At 38.2% G+C, this 26,545-nt stretch overlaps 3 protein-coding genes across 9 annotated transcripts in view; 1 reads left to right on the top strand and 2 right to left on the bottom strand.

Annotated features, from left to right (window-relative positions):
* Window positions 1-3,940, bottom strand: part of GPBP1L1 (GC-rich promoter binding protein 1 like 1) — a 55,914-nt gene extending 51,974 nt beyond the window's left edge. Inside the window, exon 1 of one of the 5 annotated variants that reach the window (XM_061184283.1) lies at window positions 3,788-3,940. The gene's annotated coding sequence lies outside the window, so the exon portion shown is untranslated. Of the gene's footprint in view, window positions 1-3,048; window positions 3,067-3,165; window positions 3,303-3,767 lie in introns of those variants that run through there. The other 4 variants (XM_061184284.1, XM_061184285.1, XM_061184282.1 and 1 more) reach the window with 4 other exon arrangements.
* Window positions 3,941-4,962: 1,022 nt separating this feature from the next.
* On the top strand, window positions 4,963-9,228 carry TMEM69 (transmembrane protein 69). Its single transcript, XM_061184281.1, has 3 exons — window positions 4,963-5,032; window positions 6,512-6,651; window positions 7,814-9,228. Exons 2-3 carry the CDS (start codon window positions 6,598-6,600, stop codon window positions 8,525-8,527), a joined length of 768 nt encoding a protein of 255 aa, XP_061040264.1. The 5' UTR covers window positions 4,963-5,032; window positions 6,512-6,597; the 3' UTR covers window positions 8,528-9,228.
* Window positions 9,229-12,168: 2,940 nt separating this feature from the next.
* The window catches only part of IPP (intracisternal A particle-promoted polypeptide), a 35,277-nt gene continuing 20,900 nt past the window's right edge, over window positions 12,169-26,545 (bottom strand). For 2 of the 3 annotated variants that reach the window (XM_061184278.1, XM_061184279.1), the window contains exons 6-9: window positions 25,822-25,959; window positions 24,522-24,644; window positions 22,480-22,700; window positions 12,169-12,612 (exon numbers count right to left, since the gene is read on the bottom strand). In XM_061184278.1, the coding sequence (XP_061040261.1) occupies window positions 12,388-12,612; window positions 22,480-22,700; window positions 24,522-24,644; window positions 25,822-25,959 (707 nt within the window). In that variant the 3' untranslated portion in view covers window positions 12,169-12,387. The remainder of the gene's footprint in view (window positions 12,613-22,479; window positions 22,701-24,521; window positions 24,645-25,821; window positions 25,960-26,545) is intronic. The other variant, XM_061184280.1, reaches the window with a different exon arrangement.

Here is a 26,545-nt window from a genome sequence, read left to right as displayed (position 1 = left end):
GGAATGTTTTATAGTCATCTAGGTATTCCTACTCCTTAACAGGCAGGAACAACAGTACAAAAGTACAGCCTCTAGCATTTCTTAAAAGAAACTGTTTCTTAAAAGAATGATTGAACCATTTTGTCTGAAAAATGAAAAATAATTTTTCCAACAGATCAATTAAAGGCTGATTATCATTATTTATTTTAAAAATGATTATTTATTTATTTATTTATTTATTTATTTTTGGCCGCCCTATGTGGGATGCAGAATCTTAGTTCCCCAACCAGGGATCGAAGCCACGCCCCCTGCAATGGAAGTGCAGTCTTAACCACTGGACCACCAGGAAGTCCCAAAGGCTCCTTATTTGCTTTAGTAAAGAAAAACAACTATTAGACTCCTTTAAATATTTGCCTCATATATTTTAAATCACCTACAAAAATTCAATTTACATAACATCAGCAATATTTTACCTCATTAATTAAGATATACACCTGTGGACAAAAGAAGTTCAGCTCATCTCACTGAACTATTTTTCAAGTTTGATTGTAGCCAGTTTTGTTTTGAGCAGACTTCAGTGGGAAATAAAAATCAGTCTGATTTTGAAGTGACTTGGTCAGCTAGCTCTCAGCAGAACCACATATCAAATTGCAGAGAATGGCAACTATAGTCAGTTATGAAGCAGCATGTTTTCTATGTATCACCTAGATATCCAATCCCACCCCAATTATTTGAAAAACCATAAATACATACACCAAAATTTGCCTTTTCCATGAACTACTTTTTCAGTTGGGATACTTAAAAAACTGTGTTGTGTCTCACCTTTCCAATAGTCTTATTTTTATTTTCATGGTTAAAGGTAGCAACCATAATGGTTAAGCACAGTGACTTGGAAACAGATTGCTTAGGTTTAAATACAGGGTCTGCGACCTACTAGCTGGATGAATCTCTGAACTTATTTTCCTTAACTAAAAAATGGGGATAAAACAATATCTATCTGACAGAAATAAATAAGTTAATAAATATAAAGCACTTCGAGCAACTGTCAGCCTCTGGTACGTTAGAGTTATTACTAAGTGCATACACTGAATCATAAAACAAAGATATGCAATCTGCTGAAGTATGATTCAGAATTGTAGGTTTTATCTTTAAGCATTTAAAAATGAATTATAAGCAGAAATGTGTCCCAGATTTCTTGTCATTCCAAACTTATTAAAATGGTTGCATGTGTTCTCCTCAGCCAAGCTACTAAACAGCCACTGATGAGAAAACTGGTAAGATGGAATTCATTCAAAAGAAAAATGGCTTCCTAACACCCTACCACCACCACGAAATTTCAAGAGCTCTGATAAGATACTATTTAGAATCAACTGAAAGAATATATCAATATGTACAAACTGTTTTGAGTATCCTGAAAAAAAATTAGAGTAAGGTCTCACCCAAGTTTACAGGTCCAGTAGTCAACAACAGCAAAACACAAAGCAACTGACTTGTAATTTCTATAAAGCACTTTAAATGTTTGTCCTGTAAAACCACCAAAATAATTTAAGAACAACAACAAATCCTAGGGGAGGTGACAAAAGTAAACTTTTGTATTGAAACAATGTAGAAAGGTAAATTGAAACTGACTCCCTAGGGAAGGAAGATGACACTTTATTTTACTATTAATTCCAAACTTCTCATTCACAATTAGGATTTTATTATTTTATCTTTTAGACAGATTGCAACTTGAAACTCAAGCATCTTCCCAAATACTGAAGTTAACTGTTTTTGGTTTCCATTCTATGCCTTTTTGTTTTCCGTTAAACTTCTGGATCTAAAGGTTTAAAAAAAAAAGGCAACAAACAAAAAGACAGCCTTTTGTTTGAAAGGGCACAACAATCAGGCACTCCACATCTAAAATTTGTTTTCATTTGTTGTCTTACACTTTTCTAATTAATGTCCCAAACTTAACAGCACTCTGATTCTCTTTCAAGTATTACACATAAAAGACCTTAGAAAAGGCCAGCAATCGACCAAACTATAAATCTAAGTGTACTGAAGACTACCAATCACTTTACTTTTGGAAGGGATTTACAAAGAATGTGACTTCTATTACTAAACTAAAACATGAGCCACCATAAACTTTGTTTATTCCAGATAAGCTATAAATATCAAAGTTAAGAGCAAGTATTTCAACAAATATGGCAAACCAATCTCAAAGCACGAACTTGGCTGATAAAATTAACACCACAGCACAATTTCAAAACTATAAGCAACTACCAAAAAAAAAAAAAAAAAAAAAAAAAACCCACCCAAACCGCACCCACTCTTATGTAAACTTTCGGAGTAAGCAAACTACTTTAGCCTCACCTTTGTTTTCACCTAGCAAAGACTCTTCAACATAAGGCACAAACTGCAAAAAGATGAAAGATCCAGCTGTTGTCCCCGTAGGAAAAACAACTAAGAATTTAAGACATGTTAACGTATTTAAGTTACCAAGCTCAGGGCACTTCCCCAAGCTACAGCCATTTTAGATTCAGCCTTTCTTTTGAATTTCACGGGGGTGGGGAGAGGTACATGTAAAACAGAAAAAAATCCTCACTAAAACACTTCAAGATCGACCAGCCTTTTTTGTTTCCAGGGAGGGAGGGGTCAGTAGGTGCTGGATAGACAATCTAAATCAACGAAAACACCTCGCTACCAGGGGGAACCGGAACGCTGGGAACAGGGGTGGGGGGTTAAAGCTCTTCTTTTCCCCTCAGATACCCCACATTTGACTTACACGCTTTTTTCCCTTAGACTTTCCATCATTGAAAAACAAAAGCCCTTGGCTCTAATTTAAGAAGGAGAAAGAAAAACCCGTAAACCAAGCTACTCAACCACCAACAAGCCGGAACGCCTGGAGAGGAGCCAGAGAGCCGCAGGTGAGCGTTCCGACCCAAAGACCAAAGTTGAAGTAGGAGCGCTCCGGCAGAGTCGCGGCGACGCTCATGTGCAAAGCTCCACGCGCGGGGGAAGGTGCCCCGTCCGAACCACACGACCCGTGAGCTCTGCTCCCGGTCCCCGGCCCAACCTACACCCAACCACCTGTGTGAGAGCCTCCTTCAACTTGTTTCAACAGCCGGCCCGTCAGGCACCGGGCGGAGCCCTGCGCCGGACCACTCAAGATCCCCTACCGCCCCGTCGTCCGGAACTCCCACTCACCGGGCAGCGGCGGGGCTACAGCTAGGGACCAGTCGCGGCGTCTGAGGGCGCGTCCCCAGCTTCCTGATCCGGCAGAGGTGTAGAGCCCACAACCATAACAAAGCTCTTCCCAAAATGGCTGCCCGGCCCACACGGCCCAGGAGGGGCAGAGCGGGTGGAGGGGGAGGAGCGACGACCAGCCCGGCCCTCCCCCAATCTGACCCCGCCTCACACACGCCCACCCTCTCGCACCGCCCACAAGGGCGCACGCGCACGCGCGTGAGCCCTGTTCAGGTGACCCGCCCGACGCCCCAAGCTGCCAACGTTTAGCCGCGTGAACGGCGGTTATTCCCTGCCCTGCCCCCAGCTCCCTCCACTGCGGCTCGAGGCGGCGCATGGTCAACCCCCGCCCCTCTGCAGAGTTGAACACTGCCTTTCCTCGCGCCGCCTCAGAGGCGGAGACCAGCTGGGTTTGGTACTCCGCTTCACATCCCCTCTCCCGACACTAGGGCCTGGGCGCGTGTGAATGAGTGGGTGGGTATGTGTGTACCCGTTTTTCCCCGCCCCTTCATTCTGCACCCTCCCACACCCCACCTCTCGGCAAGCACGCGTCTCCAAACTACCTCTAGAAGTACTAACAAACCGGTTTCGTAGGCTCGTGTGTTTTCCGACCCCTTCCCACCTTCGGCTCCTTCCTTCCTTCACGTGCACGCGCCGTTAAGACTCCAGCCCCCAACGGGCCGCACGGCCGGGCTCTGGAGGCCTGCGCGGCTGTTCCCGACGCGCTACCCGCTGGGAGTGGTAGTTCCGCCCGACCGCTGGCGACACGCCCCTTCCCCAGCGCTGGGCGGATTTCTGGCCGGAGCCTGCTCCTGTGCCAGGGCGGATAAGCTGTTTCTCCGGCCCAAAGTCTCATTGGGTATCGCACAACGGGAAGGGGTGGCGCTGCCATGGCAGAGAAGGAAATAAAAGTGAAAGCCTATCACGACTAGAAGGTGTTACTACTAGGAAGAATTCTCAGAGCCCATTCTGCACGGGAGGCTAAACCATGTGATGGTCGGCAACCAGGAAGCTAGACTACCTAGAATCCTGAGGAATGGAGGAACTGGCTAGCGTTCCTGTTGTTTTCAGATAAACGCGCAAATTGCCTGATGGTGTTTCCTTTGATAGACTGTGAAATGGAGGCCCAGAGAAGGGAAGGGACTTGCTCAAGGTCACATAGCCCACAAACAAAAGTTAAAGCGGAGGGTGACCCAAGGAATCTAACTTCCGGGTCACCCTAAAGGCTCTTACCCTCATACCTTTCATGGAAATGAAAGTCCTGCCCCTTGTGCTGTTTATTTCTTAACGAAGTTTCTAGTTACCAGCAAAGAGAATGAAGTGAAAACAGTTTTTTGTTTTTTCTTAAATAGTATTAGTTCAGGACCTTAATGAGGCGTGAGATGTGACCCGTCGCTCCTAGAAACCCTGTTGTTATGCAAAGTAAAAAATGAGTTCCAGAGACGGCAAGCAATTTGGCCAAGTCATACTTGGCCTAGACTCCAAATCTGTCCTACCTTCCTCCACCACCATCACTCTGAGATGGTTTCAGTAGTTGCACTCTACCTTCCCGAACTCTGCGAGGCAGATTCTGCTGGTTGGGAAACCTGGAATACAAAGGCAAGGACCGTTCAGGTACCCTACAGACTTCAAAAGCTGGCTTCCACTAGAACTAAGATTTTCCGCGGTAGGAACCAGTTAGCGCTGGTCAAGTCTGCACCCGGACTCATTTTTTTCCGCTCTCAGGAAGTGGGGAGGGCTGTCTAACCCCACTTGCCGGAAGTGCTTTTCCACAGTACCAAGCTGTTCTTGCAGTTCAGCTTTCCACCTCCCCGCGCGACGCTGGCAAGTGAGTAGTAGGGCTGTTGTCACAGGTGCAGGTTGGGAAAGGGGGGCACCAAGGCTTTGGAGTAAACTGAAGCCGCGGGTACTATTGGGCAAAGTTTCCCGGGGATCTATGCGTCCAGACTTCGTCCCCTTTTCTCTGATGTCTGCTCTAAGGCTTGCAGTTTGCAACTCTTTTATTTGGCGCAGTGGAAATATTGAGCGTTCTCACTCAAATTGAGCGGATTAACCCTTGGGTCTTTGTCCTTAACGCCCTCACCAGTTGCCGTCCCCGGCCTTTAGGCTGTCACTTTTCTCTTTAATACTCTTGAGCTGGAAAGCACATGTCACAGTGCCTAGGGAGTTTGGAAGGTTGAGGGAGCGTTGAGCTTTTTGAAATCCCTTACGAAGGTGATTTTGAACAAAGGTGAGTGTGTGGGCCCTGCAGATATGTGTGTCTGGGAGTCAGTAGGTGGGTGTGGGTGTCATCTAACATCTATTCAGAGACCCGGGATAACTTAACTCCCAACTTGCTTCCTTATACATATATACAGAATGAAGACATTGACGGGCTGGTATACAGGATTTCTTGAACCAGCACTAAGATCTGTAATCAAGAAATTAGTTCACTACGTTTTTAAATTAAGCAGCAACTGTGGGTTTTAGATTTTTAGACACCTTATTCTTTTGGTTAAGAATGGGACTTATGTAAACATGACAGATCAGGATTCATAATATTCTCACTCAGCCACTTACTGGTTGCTTACATTGTGTAAGGTGGGAATAATAGCTAGTAATTTTTGAGTGCCTACTTTGTGTTAGGGACAGTTCTCAGCTTTTTACATGTATTAACTTACTTAATTTTTACAACGACCCTATGTAGTTATCATAAGCCTTATAGGTGAGTGAACTGCACCATAGCCAGGTTAAATAATTTGTCCAAAGTCACATAGCTAATACGTGGTGGAGCCAGGATTCCAACCCAGATTGTTTGACTCCAAAGTCTGCACTCTAACAGGCTATTATTGCCTTTCAGCACCAAGTTGATGAGGTTATTCAATAGTTACAGTAATTACATAGTTACAATGCCTGATTCACAGCTAATTGTATTGATTGCTACTCTCATTACTTTAAGCTAAGTCCCAAAATAGATAACTAATAGACCAGACAAGCTATGACTTTCAGTGTTAAAGATAAGAAAGCTGGCACTTCAAGGAAGCAATTTACCCAAGGTCACAACAGCTGGGAAATGATGGAGGCATTTGTAAAAATCCAGATCTGTTGTCTCTGTGCATTATTCTTTCTGTTACACCAAACAGCAAAAGCTAAAAGAATGGTTCAGAGAAGAAAAGGATCTATTTACTTAATGTTACTGATTTTTTGAAAACATTAATTATTGTTTTCAAAGGAAACTGTTATATGGAAGAAATTATCACGAATTACAACTTTTTAAAAGTTATGTATAAAGTGAAGAAAATTAAATGACATCTTGTTTTGTACACAGCAACATGCTTCTGATTCAGATGCTCCACTGAGCTATAAAAATACATTAATCAGAACTGTGTGGCATCTTCCTAAGCAAGACTTTCAATGGGGCCCACTATGGTTCACTTCATCCAGAAGTTTTCTCAAGCATCTTCAAAGGTTGGTTTATTCAGCAAATATTTGAGCACTACTTTCCAGGCATTGCTTGGCTGGGCAATAGTGAAAAAGAAGACAAAAATCCTTATCCTCTTATATTCTGGTTGATCGGGGGAAGAGTAAAATATAAATAAGTGAAATTTAATATGTCAAGTGGTAAGTGCTGTGGAGAACTATAGAGCAGGGAAGAGGAACAGGGACAGTAGACTTAAGGATTGCATTTATAAATAGGGTGGTCAGAAGTGAGGCAATGAGCCATGCAGGTACCTCAGGGAAGAACATTCTAGACAAAAAGGAAAAAAAAAGCCTCAAGATGGAATCATTCCTAGCATTTTGAGTAACCACCAAGATTCTTAAATAACTGTTTCATTTTTTTCTTTAATCCAACATTTTTTGAGTTAATGTTGATCTGCTTAACTGTTGAAGTATGGAATCTACTCACTAAAGCACAGAATCAGCAAGAGAGGTTATTGCTTTGGCCATGTACCATGAAAGGCACTGGGGATCTTTTTTTTTTTTAAGGCAAAGAAAAATATATGGTCCTGGCTCTCAAGTCTACTGAGACAGACAAACACATGATTTTAATTCACTGTGAGAATTATGATGGAAGTGTGTATATGGTACTTATAGGAGGATTACATCAGATTGGAGAAAGCTTCAAGCCGAATTTTGAAAGATAAGTTCCCTAGATAGAAAAATGGTAATCTAGAATTCTAGGCAGACATATGTAGAAAGGCGTGAAGCTATGAAAATTATGCAGTGTCTAAAACTTAATTTTCTCTACATGAAATAGCATTTCCACAGTAATTAGTGCTGCTTCTTTTGCAATTTATAAATAGAAGAGGCAGTTTAGAATGCCAAAAACTAAAGACCTAGTCTTTAGCTTTTCCTCCTTCAGATATTTCTTTCATGGGATAAGTTTAGTGGTAGGCCAAAATATATCACTGGTTTCTATTCAGTAGTTTCTTTTGCATGTTGTATAGCTGTTTAATAGTCTTTGCCAGCAATAATAACATCACCCTGTAGTCCAACCTTTCTTTAAGTTCGATGTGCTAACAGAAAGCAGGCGGTTTGTTTTTATATTGTCTCAGATTGGGACTAAAACATTTGGTGATTTCCTTTTTTAAAATCTGTTTTTTGTCTTCTCGTTCTGTTTTCCCTATAGATGCTGAAGTACCCTTCCACAATCAGACTAGGAGCCAGAAGGAGAATAGAAACATTTTCTCTCAAAACATGCCTCCAGCAGAACTTTTCCCCCTTGTTTCCAAGGCCTTGGCTTGTCTCATCATTTCCAGTGTGTATGAGCAAGACACAATATTATCACACTTCCCCATGCAGCTTTAAGAAGAAGCAAGAGCAAGGAGTACTTCCAGCCAGGCCACCACAAACCATCAGTTACCTGCCTGACAGCCCAAAGCCAGCATTATACATAACTCTGGCAGGACTAATCCCCTTCATTGCTCCACCACTGGTCATGGTGATGACAAAGACTTATATTCCCATATTAGCTTTTACTCAGATGGCTTATGGAGCCAGTTTCCTATCTTTCTTGGGAGGGATCAGATGGGGTTTTACTCTGCCACAAGGTAGTCCAGCCAAACCAGACTTCCTCAATTTAGCTAATAGTACAGCTCCTGTTGTGTTTTCATGGCTTGCGTTCTTTGTTTCTGAAAGACTCAGTGAAGCTATAGTCACAGTAATAGTAGGTTTGGGGATAGCATTACACACTGAACTTTTTCTATTGCCACATTATCCCAATTGGTTCAAAGCCCTGAGGATAATAGTCACTTTAGTGGCCTTTTTTTCATTTGTAATCACTTTACTAGTTAAAGATTTTTATCCAGAGAAGGGACCCAAGAGACTTAGGCAAGTAGAATAAATATAAAACTACTCTGTAGATGACGTTAGCATGTTGGCTAGAAGCCTTGTAAGGTTGTGTTTTGGCATCACCTTTTTCTACCTCTCCAGTTTAGCTCTTTTTTCCCACCAATGGTGATTTATTCTTCCCAAATTATTTTTCATTTCTAGAAATCTTTATTTTATAAGGAATCACTGAGAAACAGCTTGAAAACCCTTAACAAGTCCTTTTCATGTTATATTAGGTTATAGTTCTCATTCAGTCTTTTTATGAACTTTATAGTCATCCACTTAAAATTTTCAATGTTTTAATTATTTTGAAAAATGTAAATTAAAAGATGAAAAACCTTTGTGCTAGAGCTTTAGGATCATTGAAAACACACACACACACCCCCTCAGAGGAAAACTTCGTATCCATGAGTGTCTGAAAATAACAGGTGGCTCTAGTGTGGAGTTTTCATTGCAGTTGCCCCTGGGAATTGCGTTTCCAAGCTCTTTTTACCTGGCACAACCTAGTTATTTGAACTGAAAGGATCTGTGGCTCTAAAGTCAGTAGGGAGCAGTGTCACGAGGGAAAACTATGTTCAAAGAAAAGCTAGACACATTTTCCAGGTTTTACCAGGATATTTGGCAGAGTATAGATGCAACTTATTTCCAAACATAACACCAGCTGGTCAAAAATAGTTAAATAGTTAAAAGAATAAAGCCTCTAGGACATACAAACTAGGAAAAGTCAAGCTGGAGACATCTTAATGTTCTGTCTAGTTTTGCATGTCAACTCACACAAAAGCTTTTTTAAAACAGCAGAAGCAACACCTTGAATTCTAACATTAAAACTTAGTCTTTTGAGATGCTTAGTCTCATAAAAAAGGAGAAACATTTTCAATGTTGTAAGAATTTAAATCAGGAAATGGTATCATCTGGTATACGTTACCTTTGTATAAGTATTCGAATATTAGGTAACTTAAATTTCGTAAGTAAATTATATACATATAATTTTCACTTTAATGATTCTTGCTGTGGAAAGATAATCTAGAGTGGTAACTTGTTTACTTTGTTACACACCTGTTACAAGATTTTTTTATGAATTGTGTGTTCAAGTCCTAATCCACAGCATCTCAGAATGTGACCTTACTTGCAGATAGGGTCTTTACAGAGTTAATAAGGTTAAAATGAGATTATAAGGGTAGTACTAATGTAATATTACTGGTGTTCTTATAATGGAAAATGTACAGATAAACACATATACAGAGAGAATACCATGTGAACATGAAGATCTACATGCCAAGGAGAGAAGCCTTGAACAGACCCCTCCTTCTTAGCCCTCAGAAGGAACCAACTCCACCAACACCTTGATTTCAGAATTCAGGCCTCCAAAACTGTGAGACAATAAATTCTGTTGTTTCAATTTCTGTGGTACTTTGTTAAAGTAGTCCTAGCAAACAAATATAATACTATAGAGCTAGAGCTTGTTCTGATCATTAAGAAGCTTACCAGTTAAAAGCCTGTGGCTGAAATCACCACACGATCCTTCTTTATTAATGTAAAGTTTACTACAGCCTGATACTGAAGGAAAGAAAGCTCATACTCTTCAGAAGATCCTTCTCAGATCCTACTCAGATTGTTTCAGTGAGGAAAATTACTTCTCTGCTTCTCTTAAATTGCATGAGGACTGCACAAACTTCAAACTTTTCTCTGATCTCAATCTTTCAGAATAGGGGCAAGTCATATTTTTAGGCTAACTGCCCACTTTTTTTTTTTTTTGGCCGTGCCACAAAGCATGCGGGATCTTAGTTCCCTGACCAGGGATTGAATCCGTGCCCCCTGCAGTGGAAGCTCTGAGTCCTAACCACTGGACCACCAGGGAATTCTCTACAGTGTGCGATTTTTAAGTACATTGGACAGGATATTTAGAAGTATATTGAATTGTTAAATATTTTGGAGGAAGATCACATTAACAGTTGCTCAGAGAACAGAATTAAATGTAAAACTAAATGTTCAAGTCCCTAAAGTTGAAACACTAAAAATCATGGGCAATCCTACTACACTTTGATAATCCAGGAATGCTGCTAATAAACTAAATTAATTAGTAATACAAGAAAAAGCAAAGAAATCAAGATACTTTATTAGTACATTCTTTTTAAAACAATCTGTCATTACCTAGGAAATAAGCATATTTATAATTACTTATTTTCAGGCATCGTCTGGACCTATTAAGCCCAAACACTGATTGTGTGGACTATATTTCTGCCACAGCAGTACAAAATGCCTCCCTTCATAGTGCCATTTTAGGTTGGCATCAGGCAATAATGAAAATTAAATGATAGGAAAATTCGTAAATCTCTTGAACCAGAATGCAGATTCTCTTTAACTAGAAATATTAAAGGCACATGAGTTACAGCTTAAATAGTTTACAAATTATCTTGATACTTCATTCCTTGACATTTTACAGATCCCAGCCAGGCATCTGTGACCCTTCAGACTTTCAGGGTACCCCAAAGAATGGGACACAGAGCTTTCTGTCTGCACTACGTAAGCTTTTCTTAATATATGCATATGGTTAAGTTATGAAGGAACGTATCTTTGTGAGTCTATCCAAATATTTTGGATGTGAGTGCTGCCTGAGTCTTTAATGCTTACCAAAGGTTTTCTATCTAAATAAGCCACTAATGCCTATAATATACTGGAGGACTTTAGTACAGAAAACGGGAAATCAGGGATATACAAATCAAATCCTGGAACAGCTAGGTAAACCTAAATGTATAAGACCTTTAATATATACGGCTCCAACTGACTAGTAGAAATAATTTAAAAGTGATGATCATGTACACAAAGAATCTTCGTCTCAGAAATGGACAGAAAACAATTCTTTAGAATGCTCCTCAGGGAAAATGAGAAGTTTTGAGAAGCAGTTTGGGGTTAGAGGCCTTTCACCATACACTTATGAGTTAGTGTCTGTAAAAAGTTTTACAGGTACCTACAATTCCATCTTCTCCAAGCCAGGCAGTAGCTTTGTACTAAGCTCATATTTAGACTTGCCCAAGTGTGAGTATGCTTTACAAAGCTTGATAATCTAATAAATTCCCTCTTCCCAAAGCTAAACGTATTTTTGGTGACTATTTAGAAAAAGGTGCATTCAACTTGCTGGGCTCTATCACCCATTACATCATCATATTGCAATAAAGGACTGTCACTAAGAACCTCCTATTAATTCCTCACCTGCATTCCAGCATCAAGACAAAACCATAAGTGAGCAAAAGCTTTTTTTATGCTGTTATCAACAGGTGAAAACTTATATATATAAATAGCTAGATATTTCCCACATGTCCCTCCCAGTTTTCCTGCTGTTAATAAAAAGTTTGGGACTAGTGAAAACTCCTGGAATAAAATAAAAGTAGGAAGTTGCTTCATTGGCTTTTCTCTGTAGGGTAAACTATGGCCATGGAAAATTGCACTCTGGATTGAATCATGAATGTATAGATACCTTTAAACTGTCTCACTGATATTCTTAAATCACATAATGGTCATGTTACAGCTTAACTGCACTGGAGAAGCAGCTAAAGGGACTATTTGCCAAGAAGCTTCTAGCAAATCATTTTTACAAATAGGACTCTACTCCCAATTGGACAATTCTAGAGCATAAACAGCATATCTACTGGTAAGCTTGGCAAATTTGTGTGAACTCTTTATTGATTTAGGATATATTCCATATCGCTTCTCACTCAAATTCTTTTAAAAAAATCATTTTTTACTCATTTATCTACCAAATTCACAGAAAACTCAACAGATGAAAGGGTCCTATCACCAAACACAAGTGTGATTTGCAAAAGGTGAGATCCTGTATTTTCAAAATGTTTCCTCTGCTCTCTTACGCTTTCTATTTCATAGTACAGCAACACCTCCTTCACAACGACTGGTGATCATGTTACCAATTTCTGTCCATGTATCTGAATGAGGGTTATAAACTTCAACTGAGTCCAGGGTACCTGGGGCCAAGAAATCGTGGCTGGAAGATCGACCTCCAGAAACATACAGAAGCCCGTTGACTGCCACAACACACATGCCTGCTCTAGGCACTTTCATTGAAGCAACTTCAACCCACTTTTCCTGGATAAGAGAAAAAAGAAGTTAGCAGTGCCATAACATGGTAACAGAGAAAAGTGCTGAGAAATTAGATACTCTGGTTCTTTTTTAAAATTTTTATTTATTCTTTTAATATTTATTTTTATTTATTTATTTATTTAGGCTGTGCCAGGTCTTAATTTCGGCACGCGGGGATCTTCGTTGCAGCACTCGAGATCTTTTAGTTGCGGCATGCGAACTCTTAGTTGCGGCAGGCATGTGGGATCTAGTTCCCCGACCAGGGATGGAACCTGGGCCCCCTGCATTGGGAGTACTGAGTCTTACCCACTGAACCACCACGGAAGTCCCTCTGGTTCTTTTTACATGTTTAAATTTCAAACTCACAATCCAGTCGTATAAGTATATAGAACATTTTAAATTGAAGTTTTTAGTAGGTGTAGACTAGTGAATTTAGAGGAAAGTAATGAAAAATATATCTGTGATTAATTATAAATTATGGTCACCAGGAGATAATCTAGAAATTTACCAGGGAAGTTTGGAAGGACTTTTAAAAATCTTTAATATAATAGGTCTTATAAATCTCCAAGAGAACAATACAGTAAACAACACTGGCCAAATTTATTTGAACATGGATTCCTTTTTTCAAGGACCATCTAGTGCAGTTAGTGATTTGCAAAACATATTTTCAGAAAGGTAGTACAGATCAGGGATTGGAAACTAGGGCCTATTTTTGTAAGCCTACAAACTAAGAATGATCTTTCCATATTAAAAGGTTATTTAAGGGACTTCCCTGGTGGTCCAGTAGCTAAGACTCCGTGCTCCCAATGCAGGGGGGCCCGGGTTTGATCCCTGGTCAGGGAACTAGATCCTACATGCCGCAACTAAGAGTTCGCATGCTGCAACTAAAATCCCGTGTGCCACAACTAAAGAACCTGCATGCCGCAACTAAAGATCCCACATGCTGCAACTAAAGATCTCGCATGTAGCAACGAAGATCCCACGTGCCACAACTAAGACCCAAAGCAGCCAAATAAATAAATAAATAAATAAATAAATATTTTTTAAAAAGTTTATTAAAAAATAACAATATGGCAAAAGAAGAGATTGTATGTGGCCCCCAAGGCCTAAAATGTTTACTATCCGGCCTTTTAATAGAAAGTTTGCTAACTCCTGGTGTACATTATTCACTGAAGAAATTTCAATAAGCTGCTATATCCAAAATGACTGTAAAGTCTTACTCCAGGGAAAATGTCTATACCCAGAAAACAGGAAAGCTAATAAAGGTCCTGAGAAATAATCAAGAGAGAAAAGAAAAAGTTTCCAGATTAAAAAAAAAGAATCTGAGGGCTTCCCTGGTGGCGCAGTGGTTGAGAGTCTGCCTGCCAATGCAGGGGACGGGGGTTCGAGCCCTGGTCTGGGAAGATCCCACATGCCGCGGAGCAACTGGGCCCGTGAGCCACAATTACTGAGCCTGCGCGTCTGAAGCCTGTGCTCCGCAACAAGTGAGGCCGCGATGGTGAGAGCCCCGCGCACCGCGATGAAGAGTGGCCCCCGCTTGCCACAACGAGAGAAAGCCCTTGCACAGAAACGAAGACCCAACACAGCCATAAATAAATAAAACTAAATAAATTTTGAAAAAAAATAAATAAATAAAAGAATCTGAAAATAAAACATATGATGAACAAAGTTTATAAAGTCATAAAAGATGAAAAAAGATTATTCATCAGTGCTAGAGAGTGAACTTTTTGAGGAGAGCAACTTAATGAGCTTCACATCCCGGTACCCAGTATAGAACCAGCACATTATAGATACTGATCTGAACTTAAATGAAATTCTGAAATACTAACACCAGGGACAATCCTTTGAAATTGAAGGACCATATTAAACTTGAAGGCTATTTGATTATATGAAATTATAGAATACATCACAAAGTTTTCACAGCTGAAAAAATACTCATTTTAAAAGATAGATATATTCACAAAAATACCTATAGCTGGTTAAGATAAATCAGGATGTTGGGTTTATGTTTATCATTAGGGAGAGCTAACCTTTGCTCCCCTACAAAAATGGCTCTGGACAAGAAGAGTAAGGGAATCATGGGGCTCATTCAGTAATGTTTATCTTTCATTTCTATCAGTGTATTAACTACAATTTCCTTTTTATTTTGAGTCCCCTCAAAATAAACTCTGTAAAACCAGAAACATGTTTTACATTATCTTTAGGGTTTGAATCTATAATGTAGTACTTTAGTAGACAGTAAATAACAATAACATTTCAGATTTATGCGTGAAAAACCAACCAAGGTAACATTACTGATAAGCACTTAACTTTGGAACGAAAATCTATTCATTTCTAGCCATATAGAAACATTAGCAAGAGAAAGCACCCTCAGAAAGTTCACTTTCTCTATTCCCCCCATATAATAGAGACCACTTAGAAACTGAAAGGAACCTGAAATATCACCAAAGTTTGAAACTTGTCACACATGAGAATCAAAATTATGCTTTACAACAAAACAAAAATTCTACTTTTGCCATTTCTATTCAAGATTATACTGGAGGGTCTAGCCAGGGCATTTAGAAAAGAAAATGAAATAAAAGCCATCCAGATTGGAAAGGAAAAAATAAAATGATCTCTAATTATAGATGACATGATCTTATACATAGAAAATGCTAAGGAATCCACAAAAACATATTAGAGTACAAGTGCTGCAAGGTTTCAGGATATAAGATGAATATACAAAAATCGATCAAATTATTATATACTAGGAATGAAAAAAGCTGAACATGAAATTAAGAAAATTCAATTTACAATAGCATCAAACATAATAAAATATTTAGGAATAAGTTTAACCAACAAAATGCAAGATACTGAAAACTATAAAACAGTGTTGAAACAAATTGAAGAAGACCTAAATAAATGGAAAGACATCCCATGTTCAAGATGAAAAGACCTAATATTGTTAAGATGGCAATACTTCCCAGATTGACCTCAGATTCAATGTAATCCCTATCAAAACCCTGCTGGCTTCTTGGTAGAAACTGACAAGCTGATCCTAAAATTCATATGGAATTCAAGGGACCCAGAACAGCCAAACAAACTTTTAAAAAGAATTTCCAAGTTGGAGGACTCACAATTTCTGATTTCAAACCACAGAGCTACAGTAACTAAGACAGTGTGGTACTGGCATAAGGATAAACATATAGATAAATGAATAGAATTAACAGTCCAGAAATAAACCCTCACATTTATGGTCAACTGATTTTCAACAAAGATACCAAGACAATCAAATGGAAAAGAGTCTTTTCAACAAATGGTGCTAGGACAACTGGTTACCGCATGCAAAAGAATGAAGGTGGACCTCTTCCTCACACCATATACAAAAATTAACTCAAAAATTAATTAAAGACCTAAATATAACTGTAAAACTTTAAAAAAAGAGTAGGCATAAATCTTCATGATCTTGAATTAAGCAATGGTTTCTTAGTTATAACACCAAAAGCACAAGCAACAAGCGAAAAAAATAAATTGGACATTAAAATTAAAAACGTTTGTGCTTCTAAGAATACCATCAAGAAAATGAAGAAAACCATAGGATGGGAAAACAATTTTGCAAGTCATATATCTGACAAAGGACTTGCATCTAGAATATATAAAGAACTCATATCTCAGTAATAAAAAGACAAATAATCCATTTTAAAATGGACAGAATTAGAACAGATTTTTCTTCAAAGAAGGATAAATGACCAATAAGCACATAAAAGATGCTCAACCTAATTAACCATCAGGAAAGTACAAGTCAAAACCACAATGAGATACCAATCCACACCTACTAGGTCAGCTATAATAAAAAAGATAAATAATAAGCATTAGATGTAGAGAAATTAGAACCCTCATATACTGCTTGTGGTTATGTAAAATGGTATAGCCACTTTAGAAAACAACCTGGCAGTCCCCCAAAAGGTTAAACATAGAGTTACCATATGACCTAGCAATTCCACTCCTAGGTGTATACCCAAGAGAAATGAAAACATTCAGTCCACAAAAAAAACATGTACACAAATGTTCATAGCAGCACTGTTCATAATAGCCAAAACACTGAAACAACTCAAGTGTTTGGTTTGTGAATTATATTTCAATAAAAAAAATATAAAAATAAAAATCATTTCTACTTAAAAAGAGAAAAAAGTAAATTTAAAAACCTTTAGGTTTTAAAGGTTTTAATAACCAAAACTAGTTTAAGAACCATAAAATTCAAATAACATTAATCCATATTTCATAAAATATGTTCCCTGAAACACTTTTCTCCCCCAAGATGTTTCACAAACAAAAGCAAGGGTTGTGTGGTCAATTAAATTTGAGAGACTTAGCATAAAGATTCATGAAGTACATTATTTAATAAATTGTGTAAAGAAGTCCTGTAAGAAACTTATTCAACTTTGTTTAATCCAACTTTCCCTAAGTATAATTGACCAGGGCAACTCGTGTTACCAAATTCCTATTAACAATGCAAAAAAATAGTATTCCATGGCAATTAATTTGGAAAAAATTTGTCTAACCTATAAGTCTATAGCATAACACACCTTGTACTTCCATTATCCCAGCACTTAATAAACTGTAATGCAATTGTTTGTCTATTTATTTCTCTATATTCCCCGCTAGAATGTAGGCTTCTTGAGAGCTGGGGCCTTATATATTTAGTTTGCCTTTGTTTCCCCAGGTCTGTAAGTATTTGTGAATGAATAAATGGACTAATAAACAAATGCATGGTAGAACAGTGACTCAATGAAGATACAACCTACTTTCTCTTCTTTTCCTAGCATAATTGCATCAACCTAGTAACTGAGGGCATGAGAGAATAATGGGGCGCTCATATGGGCAATGATAAGATGGGTAATATGCAGAGGTGGCAGGTGGAAAAGACAGCTAGTATGGTAGGTAGATTTGTTTCATTGAACAAATAAGTAAATAGAGAATACCAGGAGCCAAGTTTTTAACTGATAGAGAAGGTATTTACAAACATGGGAATGGCGAAGGCCTGAAAGAATCTGAGGTATACTGGAATTGGTGCTATCATTGTGAACTCATGGTTTTATAACATATATGCACAGATATAGAAATACTTATAAATGAATATGTGTGTGAATACATATACACACATATATACATTTACTGTTTACTGTTTATGTTTAGCTGTTTACTGAGAATGCATAGAAGCAGCAATACCCCAGTAGCAATGAGTACTCTGCCTAATCTTGGTTTCTAAATACTGTCCTTCACTAAGAGGAGCTAATGCTTCTTGGAGAAATGACTGATTCCAGGGCCAGATCAGAGAAGTATAAGCTTTCTTGTACTTGAAATATTTTATTATGCCAGATAGTAAAGAAATGCTCAGTGAATGATGGAATCATGTTAAAAGGACGGAAACAGAATGGATTTCTACTTTCAGTCATGATAGAGTAATTGTTACCAAACTTGCCCTCCTGCCATAAAGACCTAGAAAACTCAACAAACTATATGAAATAAAGTTCTCAGACAATGGACAACAGGCAATGAAAAACTGGGATTCAGAAAAAGAAACAAACAAGGTGAGCTCCATGGTTGTCCAGGCTTTCTGCCTGGAGGGCTTTGTGAATAGCAGTACAGGGAAGGGAATCCCAAGCAGAGTATGACAGTCAGCTGATCTAGCAGACAGAAATCAGAGTTTAGAGAGGATGATGCAGTTGAGATTTGCAAGGAAGAGTGCTAGAGGACATAGGTTCCCCTGAGTCTGGCTGAATACCCCTAAACTATGCATGCATAAAATGAGACTCTAAGAAAGAAAATAAAAATAATAAAAAATAAAAATAAAAACAACAAAGAAAAAGTTAAAAAAATTTTTTTAAAAGTAGAAAAAAAAGAAAATAAAATGAGACCCTATGAGAACAGTCAAAAAACAACTAATAGGAGGATGTGACATAGTTAGACATATATTTGGTCTCTGACCCCAGTTCTTGACACAGAGCTCCTAAATCCCTTGGAATTTCCTGGGTGATAGGAATGTTTCCTCCTTAATAAGGCAACTCTTGGTAGGATCCTGTATAACCTCAGGATGGGAGCCTTTTACCAGAAAGATCAAGCCCAGATTAGAAGCTTGGAATGTTCAGTTCATATCCTATCATCCAGGGAGGAGAGAGGGGCTGGAGGTTGAAATAATAATTGATCATGCCTATGTGATGAAGCCTCCATAAAAATCCCTAAACTATGGGGTTTGAAGAACTTCTGGTTTGATGACCACATCCACATGCCAGGAAAGTGATACCCCAAACTTCACCGGGGCAGAAACCTGTAATCAAGACCCTTCTGGATCTTGCCGTATGTACCTCTTCATCTGGCTATTCATTTGTATCCTTTATAATAATATAGAATATAAAAATTATATATTCTATTATATTCTATTATTCTATATTTATAATAATATATAATATCCTTTATAATAAACTGGTAATAGTTAAGTAAAGTGTTTCCCTGAGTTCTGTGAGCCATTATGGTGCATTATTGAATCTGAGGAAGGGATCATGTGAACCCTTAATTTGTAAACAAGTCAGTGGTTAACCTGAGGACTGGTGTCTAAAGTGAGGGGCAGTCTTGTGGGACTGAGCCCTTAACCTGTGGGACAGTTAGTGTCAGAACTGAACTGACTTGTAGGACACTCAGTTGGTGGTGTCCACAGAGAATTGGAGAAGAGCTTGGTGTGGAAAACCCACACATTTGGTGTCAAAATATTGTGAGCAAAGAAACAGTTTTCCTTTAGAGGAGTTGTAAGCTTAACAATTCTCAGAGCTCACACAAGACTGGATGATATTCTAGTTGGTTTTTTTTTATATCTTTATTGGAGTATAATTGCTTTACAATGTTGTGTTATTTTCTGCTGTACAACAAAGTGAATCAGCTATATGTATACATATATCTCCATATCCCCTCCCTCTTGCGCCTCCCTCCCACCCTCTCTATCCCAACCCTCTAGGTCATCACAAAGCATCGAGCTGATCTCCCTGTGCTATGCCGCAGCTTCCCACTAGCCATCCATTTTACATTTGGTAGTGTATATATGTCAATGATACTCTCTCACTTTGTCCCCGCTTCCCCTTCCCCACCGGGATCCTCAAGTCCATTCTCTACGTCTGCGTCTTTATGACAACTACTGAAGCCCGCGCACCTAGAGCCTGTGCTCCGCAACAAGAGAAGCCACCACAGTGAGAAGCCCGCGCACCGCAACAAAGAGTAGCCCCTGCTCGCTGCAACTAGAGAAAGCCCATGCGCAGTAACGAAGACCCAATGCAGCCAAAATAATAATAATAATAAATACATACATAAAAATTCTTTAAAAAAAAAAAGTGAAGTGGTAAATCAGAGAAATGCAAATCAAAACCACAATGAGGTATCACCTCACACCAGTCAGAATGCCCATCATCAAAAAAACCTACAAACAATAAATGCTGGAGAGGGTGTGGGGAAAAGGGAACCCTCTTGCACTCTTGGTGGGAATGTAAATTGATACAGCCACTATGGAGAACAGTATGGAGGTTCCTTAAAAAACTAAAAATAGAACTACCATACGACCCAGCAATCCCACTACTGGGCATATACCCTGAGAAAACCATAATTCAAAAAGATACATGTACCACAGTGTTCACTGCAGCACTATTTACAATGGCCATGACATGAAAGCAACCTAAATATCCATTGACAGATGAATGGATAAAGAAGATGTGGTACATATATACAATGGAATACTACTCAGCCATAAAAAGGAACAAAATTGAGTCATTTGTAGTGAGGTGGATGGACCTAGAGTCTGTCATACAGAGTGAAGTAAATCAGAAAGAGAAAAATACCATATGCTAACACATATATATGGAACCTAGAAAAATGGTACTGATGAACCTAGTGGCAGGGCAGGAATAGAGACGCAGATGTAGAGAATGGACTTGTGGACACAGGGTGGGAAGGGGAAGCTGGGACAAACTGAGAGAGTAGCATTGACACATATACACTACCAACTGTAAAATAGATAGTGGGAATCTGCTGTATAGCACAGGGAGATCAGCTTGGTGCTATGTGACGACCTAGAGGGGTGGGATGGGGAGGGTGGGAGGAAGGCTCAAGAGCGAGGGGATATATGTATACATATAGCTGATTCACTTTGTTGTACAGCAGAAGCTAACACAACACTGTAAAGCAATTATAATCCAATAAAGATGTAAAAAAAAAAAAGTTAACTGGTATGATATTATTTGAATGTAGATGTAATGCATTAAAATACCTATTATATATAATGCAAACCCAAAAGCAACCACTAAGAAAAAGGGTGAAGAGATATAGTTAATTGGACAAAAGAAATAAAATGGAATACTAAAACAATAACAATATAAAGACAGAAAAGGGGACTTCTCTGGTTGTCCAGTGGTTAAGACTCTGTGCTTCCACTGCAGGGGGCGTGGGTTCAATCCCTGTTTGGGGAACTAAGATCCCAACATGCCGTGTGGTGCGGCCAAAAAAAAAAGACAGAAAAGAGGAAAAAACAAGGATGGATTTTGTAAATAGAAAAACAGCAAAATAAGAGTCTAAAAACCAACTGATCTATAATTACATTATATATAAATAGTAAAAATTCTAAAGACCCCATTTGAAAGTGAGATTGTCAAATTGTAGGAAAAAACAGACCACAACTATGTGTTATCTTACAAGAGATGTAGTTTTTAAAGACATAGATTTAAAGTAGAAAGAAAGAAAAAGATATACAATGCAAATACTAATCAAAAGATAGCTTGGCTACCTTACTATCAGACAAAATAGACTTCAGAGCAAAGAATACTGCCAGAGATAACGAAAAACATTTCATGGCTATAAAAAGATCAATTCATCAAGAAGATATAATAATCAGTGTATACACATTTAATAACAGATTCAAAATATGTGAAGCAAAACCTGATGGGCATGAAAGGAGAAACAGGCAAATTCATAATTACAGACAGAGATTTCAACACTTCTTCCTTAGTAATTGACAAAACAATTGAACAAATTAGAAAAACTAGGGAAGAGAATTCCCTGGCAGTCCAGTAGTTAGGACTCTGCACTTCCATTGCAGGGTGCATGGGTTCAATCCCTGGTCAGGGAACTAAGATCCCACAAGCCTCACCATGTGGCCAAAAAAAAAAAAGAAAGACTAGAGAAGACCTGAATGCTAACCAACTTGACCTAACTGACATTTATAGAACACTATTCTCAACAACAGCAGAATACAAATTCTTTTCAGGTGCACGTGAAACATTTACCAAGACAGAAATCACATAAAATATGCTCTTTGATCACAGTAGAATTATATTAAAGCAATAACATAAAGATATCTAGAGAATCCCCAAATATTTGGAAATTAAATAAAATACTTGTAACAACTCATTGGTCAAAGAAGAAATTACCAGGGAAATTAGAAGCTATTTTGAGGTAAATGCTAACTCAAATACAATATATCAAAATGTGTGGGATGCAGTTAAAGCAGTGCTGAAAACCATTTATAGCTTTAAAGATTTATATTCTAGAAAAAGAAAGGTCTAAAAATCAATCATCTGAGTTTCTACTTTAAGAATCTAGAAAAAGAAGAGCAAATTGAACCCAAAACAAATAGAAGAAAGGAAAGAAATAGTAATAATAACAGAAATCAATGAAATAGAAGGTGGACAATCAATAGAAAAAAATCAATGACACCAAAAGTTGATTCTTTGAAAAGAAAAAAAAAGAGGGAAAAAAACCTATAAATAATATCATGAATGAAAGAATACACAGCACTACAGCTCTTACAGACATTAAAAGAGTAACAGGACACTAAACAATTGAAATCATCCAACCTACCTCTTCAAAGGAATATTTTTCTACAGTGTGAAGAGCATCTTGTGTCTCATTCCACCCTCCAATAGAATAGATGCAGTCATTGAGTGCAGCCACCCCGAGATATGCTCTTCTGGTTCCCATTGGAGGAAGTGGAGACCAACGCTTGGAAAGTGGATCATAAACTTCAAAAGAACGAAGCTCTATTCCTTCATTGCTGATGCCCCCAATCACATAAATTAAACCTGGAAATGGAATATTTTTGCTCAGATGCTATAGAAAATAGGATACAAATAATTATAAAAAGTAATAATTGTGATTTAAGTTTGCTATCTGATATTATACTTAATGCAGGGCTTACAATATTCTTTCAAGAGAGAAAATTGACTTCTGTCTAGTTTATCACAGCTCTCATTTAAGCATGTTACAAAGAATTAGGGGTATGAATTTAAAGTGGCATTGAATTTTCAAAGAACTTAATGATGCTATAACAAAACAATTTGTCAGACAAGGATTTCCAATCTTATTGTTTGCTTAATGATCTCAAGTTTCAGATCCACTGCTACCACATATAGGTAAAAAAGGATGGGGAGAAGGATTTGTTCCCCCTTAAAAACTGTCATACACTTAAACTGGGAATGACATGACCCTGTTGGTGACAACCTAACGGTTGCTCAGATGGACATAAAATGAATTTAAATTAGAATAGTTTATGGCTAGATTAAGGTATCAGATACTGTACAGTAGACTGTAATTCACAGAGTTCCTTATTAAATTTAACTTGAAAATAATGGTTCTGACAATCAACAATTATTTTTTTTGAGTGTCTACTGTTGTTCCTAGAGGTCTAAAGTGAGAAGTTATAAGGAATGGCATTCTTAAAAAATTTATTTATTTGGCTGCACAGGGTCTTAGTTGCGGCACACAGGATCTTTGTTGCCGCGTGTGGGATCTTTGTTGTGGCATGCGGGATCTTTAGTTGCAGCATGCGGGATCTTTAGTTTCAGCATGCGGAATCTAGTTCCCTGACCAGGGATCGAACCCATGCCCCCTGCATTGGGAGTGCAGAGTCTTAACCACTGGACCACCAGGGAAGTCCCAAGGAATGGCATTTTAAGAAACATGAGCTAAATGTTAGTAAACTTGGGTTCTAGCTCCAGCTTTGCTAGTAACCAACTATGAGAAAAGACAACTCACAGCCTCCTGATCTTCAGCTTCCTCATCTAAAAATAAAGGGGTTGAAATAGAGAATCTCCAAGATGCCTCTCTAGCTCTATGATTTTAGATGGGAAGATAAAAATAATAAATAAACAATTAGAGAACACTGTAATATTAAACAATAGAATATAGTCTGCACCATGTAATTTGAGCATTTAGCTGCTAGCAGAAATCTGAGAAGGTACTCAGAAGGCAGAAAGAATTTCAGCTGGGAACAGAGCAGGCTGAATTGTCACGTAACAATGGGCAGACTGCTTCCTACTCTACAGGTACATGTAAATCTGTTCTCCAATTCTGGACAGAGAATCAGGTTCTATTTGAGAGTGCTTATTAATTACCTCTCAGTATATAATAGACAATTATAATTAAAATAATATCTGTATACCACTTTAATATGTAGTACAACATTTTTCAAATCTGTGATAGCATTGTGTGTGTACTGAATCACAATGTACTCTATAAAAAAACACTGAAGAAGCCTATGACACTCTGAAGATTGTTTTTGATAATCTCTCCCTACTTAGAAATACATACTAAGGCCTACAAGGGAGAGAAAGTAACAATAATGGATGACAGTTCAAATGCTTATTTTGCTAATTAGGTATTTTTGCCCATCTGGAATTCTTAATTCTAGCTTTGTTTATTTTGGAAAAAAAGTGATTATTTTGGCAATACAGAAATAAAGATATATAAGAGGTTTAAAAATATAAGAGATTAGAAGCAGAATTTCCACAGTGTCAATTATTCAAAACTAACAGACATAAAATATACTTTTGTGAAAATAAAGCCTCAAGCTCAGTTTTTAAAAAATATATATTTTCAGGAAAAATATTTTATAAAGCAATTACCTTGCATTTCACAACACCCAAAGTAGTAGCGTGACATAGCCATGTTGCCAACTACTTCCCATTTATTTTCATCGGGATCAAATCGTTCAATGGTGTTCCCTATCTCAGCTCCAACCCAACCACCTGAAACCAAACAGAAAAATATTATTTTTGGAATAAAGGAATTTTATTTATGAAAAACACCTTAGAGGGACCTCCCTGGCGGTCCAGTGGTTAAGAATCCGCCTTCTAATGCAGGGGATGCTGGTTCGATCCCTGGTCGGGGAACTAAGATCCCACATGCCGCGGGGCAACTAAGCCCGTGTGCTCTAGAGCCCGCGCGCTATAGCTAGAGAGAAGACGGCCGAACTAACGGAAGAGCCCGCGCACCGCAACGAAAAGATGCCGCATGCCGCAGCGAAGGTCCCGCGTGCCGCAACTAAGACCCGATGTAGCCAAATAAATAAATAAATATTTAAAAAGAAAAACACCTTAGAAAACATCTAATCTGACAACTTTATATTATGGATGATTATCATATGGACCAGAGAGGTTATCTGTCCAAGATCACATGAAAAGTTAGAATTTGATTGCAAGTAGAACTTGGGTCTTTTAACTCCCTGCCTAGGTTTCACAAGAGATCTTTTTTTTTTTTTTTTTTTTTTTGGCTGCGTTGGGTCTTTGTTGCTGTGCGCGGGCTTTCTCTAGTTGCAGTGAGCAGGGGCTACTCTTCATTGCGGTGCACGGGCTTCTCATTGCAGTGGCTTCTCTTGTGGAGCATGGCCTCTAGGTGCACAGGCTTCAGTAGTTGTGGCACGTGGGCTCAGTAGTTGTGGCGCACAGGTTTAGTTGCTCTGCGACATGTGGGATCTTCCCGGACCAGGGGTCAAACCCATGTCCCCTGCATTGGCAGGAGGGTTCTTAACCACTGCGCCACCAGGGAAGCCCTCACAAGAGATTTTTTAAAAATAAAACAAAACAAAACCAAAAACTTCAATCTATTGCATAGGAAATATGGTACTTTGCAAAACAACTTTTTGAAACAATGTCTGTGTATTCAGAATGGTTATCCTAACCATGAAATTTAACTAGTCAGCTAAAATGCTCCCCTAGACATCTCATCTATATTTTATGTCCATCTCCTTCTAAGAATTCCATACTTGACAATATCTCCCAAGTAATATAATTTTGAGAATAAGAACTTTTAAAGCTAAAAAGACACAAGTTTCTTATGGGAGGGAAGGAAAATTTCTAAAGTAAGCAGAATTTGACTAAGAATTTAAATAATATTAGATATCCTTAAATTGGAGAGTATAATTACCCAAAGCATAGATAGCCCCATAACACACACACACTCCCAAGCCACAGCGGGGGTGATTCATTGAAGCTACGGTTGTCCACTGTTTAGTAACTGGATCGTAGCATTCAGTACAGTCAAAAATCATTGAATCCTTTTCACCTGAGTTAAATAAAAGAGACACATATGAGAAGATTTAGTAATATTAATAGCCTAGAACCACAATACAATATTCAGCAGCGTTCTGTGTTGTCAGAAATTCAATTATTACGTCTGATTTTATACTATTCTTTAAAATTTATTTGCCCACCAAGTGTTATTTTGAATCCATAGCACTGTCATTTATTAAAGCCCACTTAATGAAGCAAAGTGGGCTATTATCTATTTCTAATTCTACCACCCAAACAATCCAATTTTTGATGATACAATTTGCATTTTAACACTTCTATATTTTCATAGTTTAGACAGCTGGCTCTGCTACAATTTGAGTTTTAATGCAATGCTTATCTAGCAACAAATAGAAAATAAAAAAACATTTAAAAATATCACTTAAAATAGAATTTTAAAATATACTATACCTAGGAGTAAATCTAATCAAAGATTTATAAGAACTTTATGGATATAATTTATAAATTTTATTTAGATAAAGTTTTAAATTAAGGAATATCTGAATAAATGAAGAGATGTATCATGTTGATGAGTTACAAGTGTCAATGTAAAGATGATTATTCCCAAAATGATTATAGAT

The sequence above is a fragment of the Eubalaena glacialis genome, chromosome 3 (assembly GCF_028564815.1).
Source record: "Eubalaena glacialis isolate mEubGla1 chromosome 3, mEubGla1.1.hap2.+ XY, whole genome shotgun sequence".
NCBI lineage: Eukaryota > Metazoa > Chordata > Mammalia > Artiodactyla > Balaenidae > Eubalaena > Eubalaena glacialis.
This window is presented reverse-complemented; position numbering and strand designations above follow the sequence as displayed.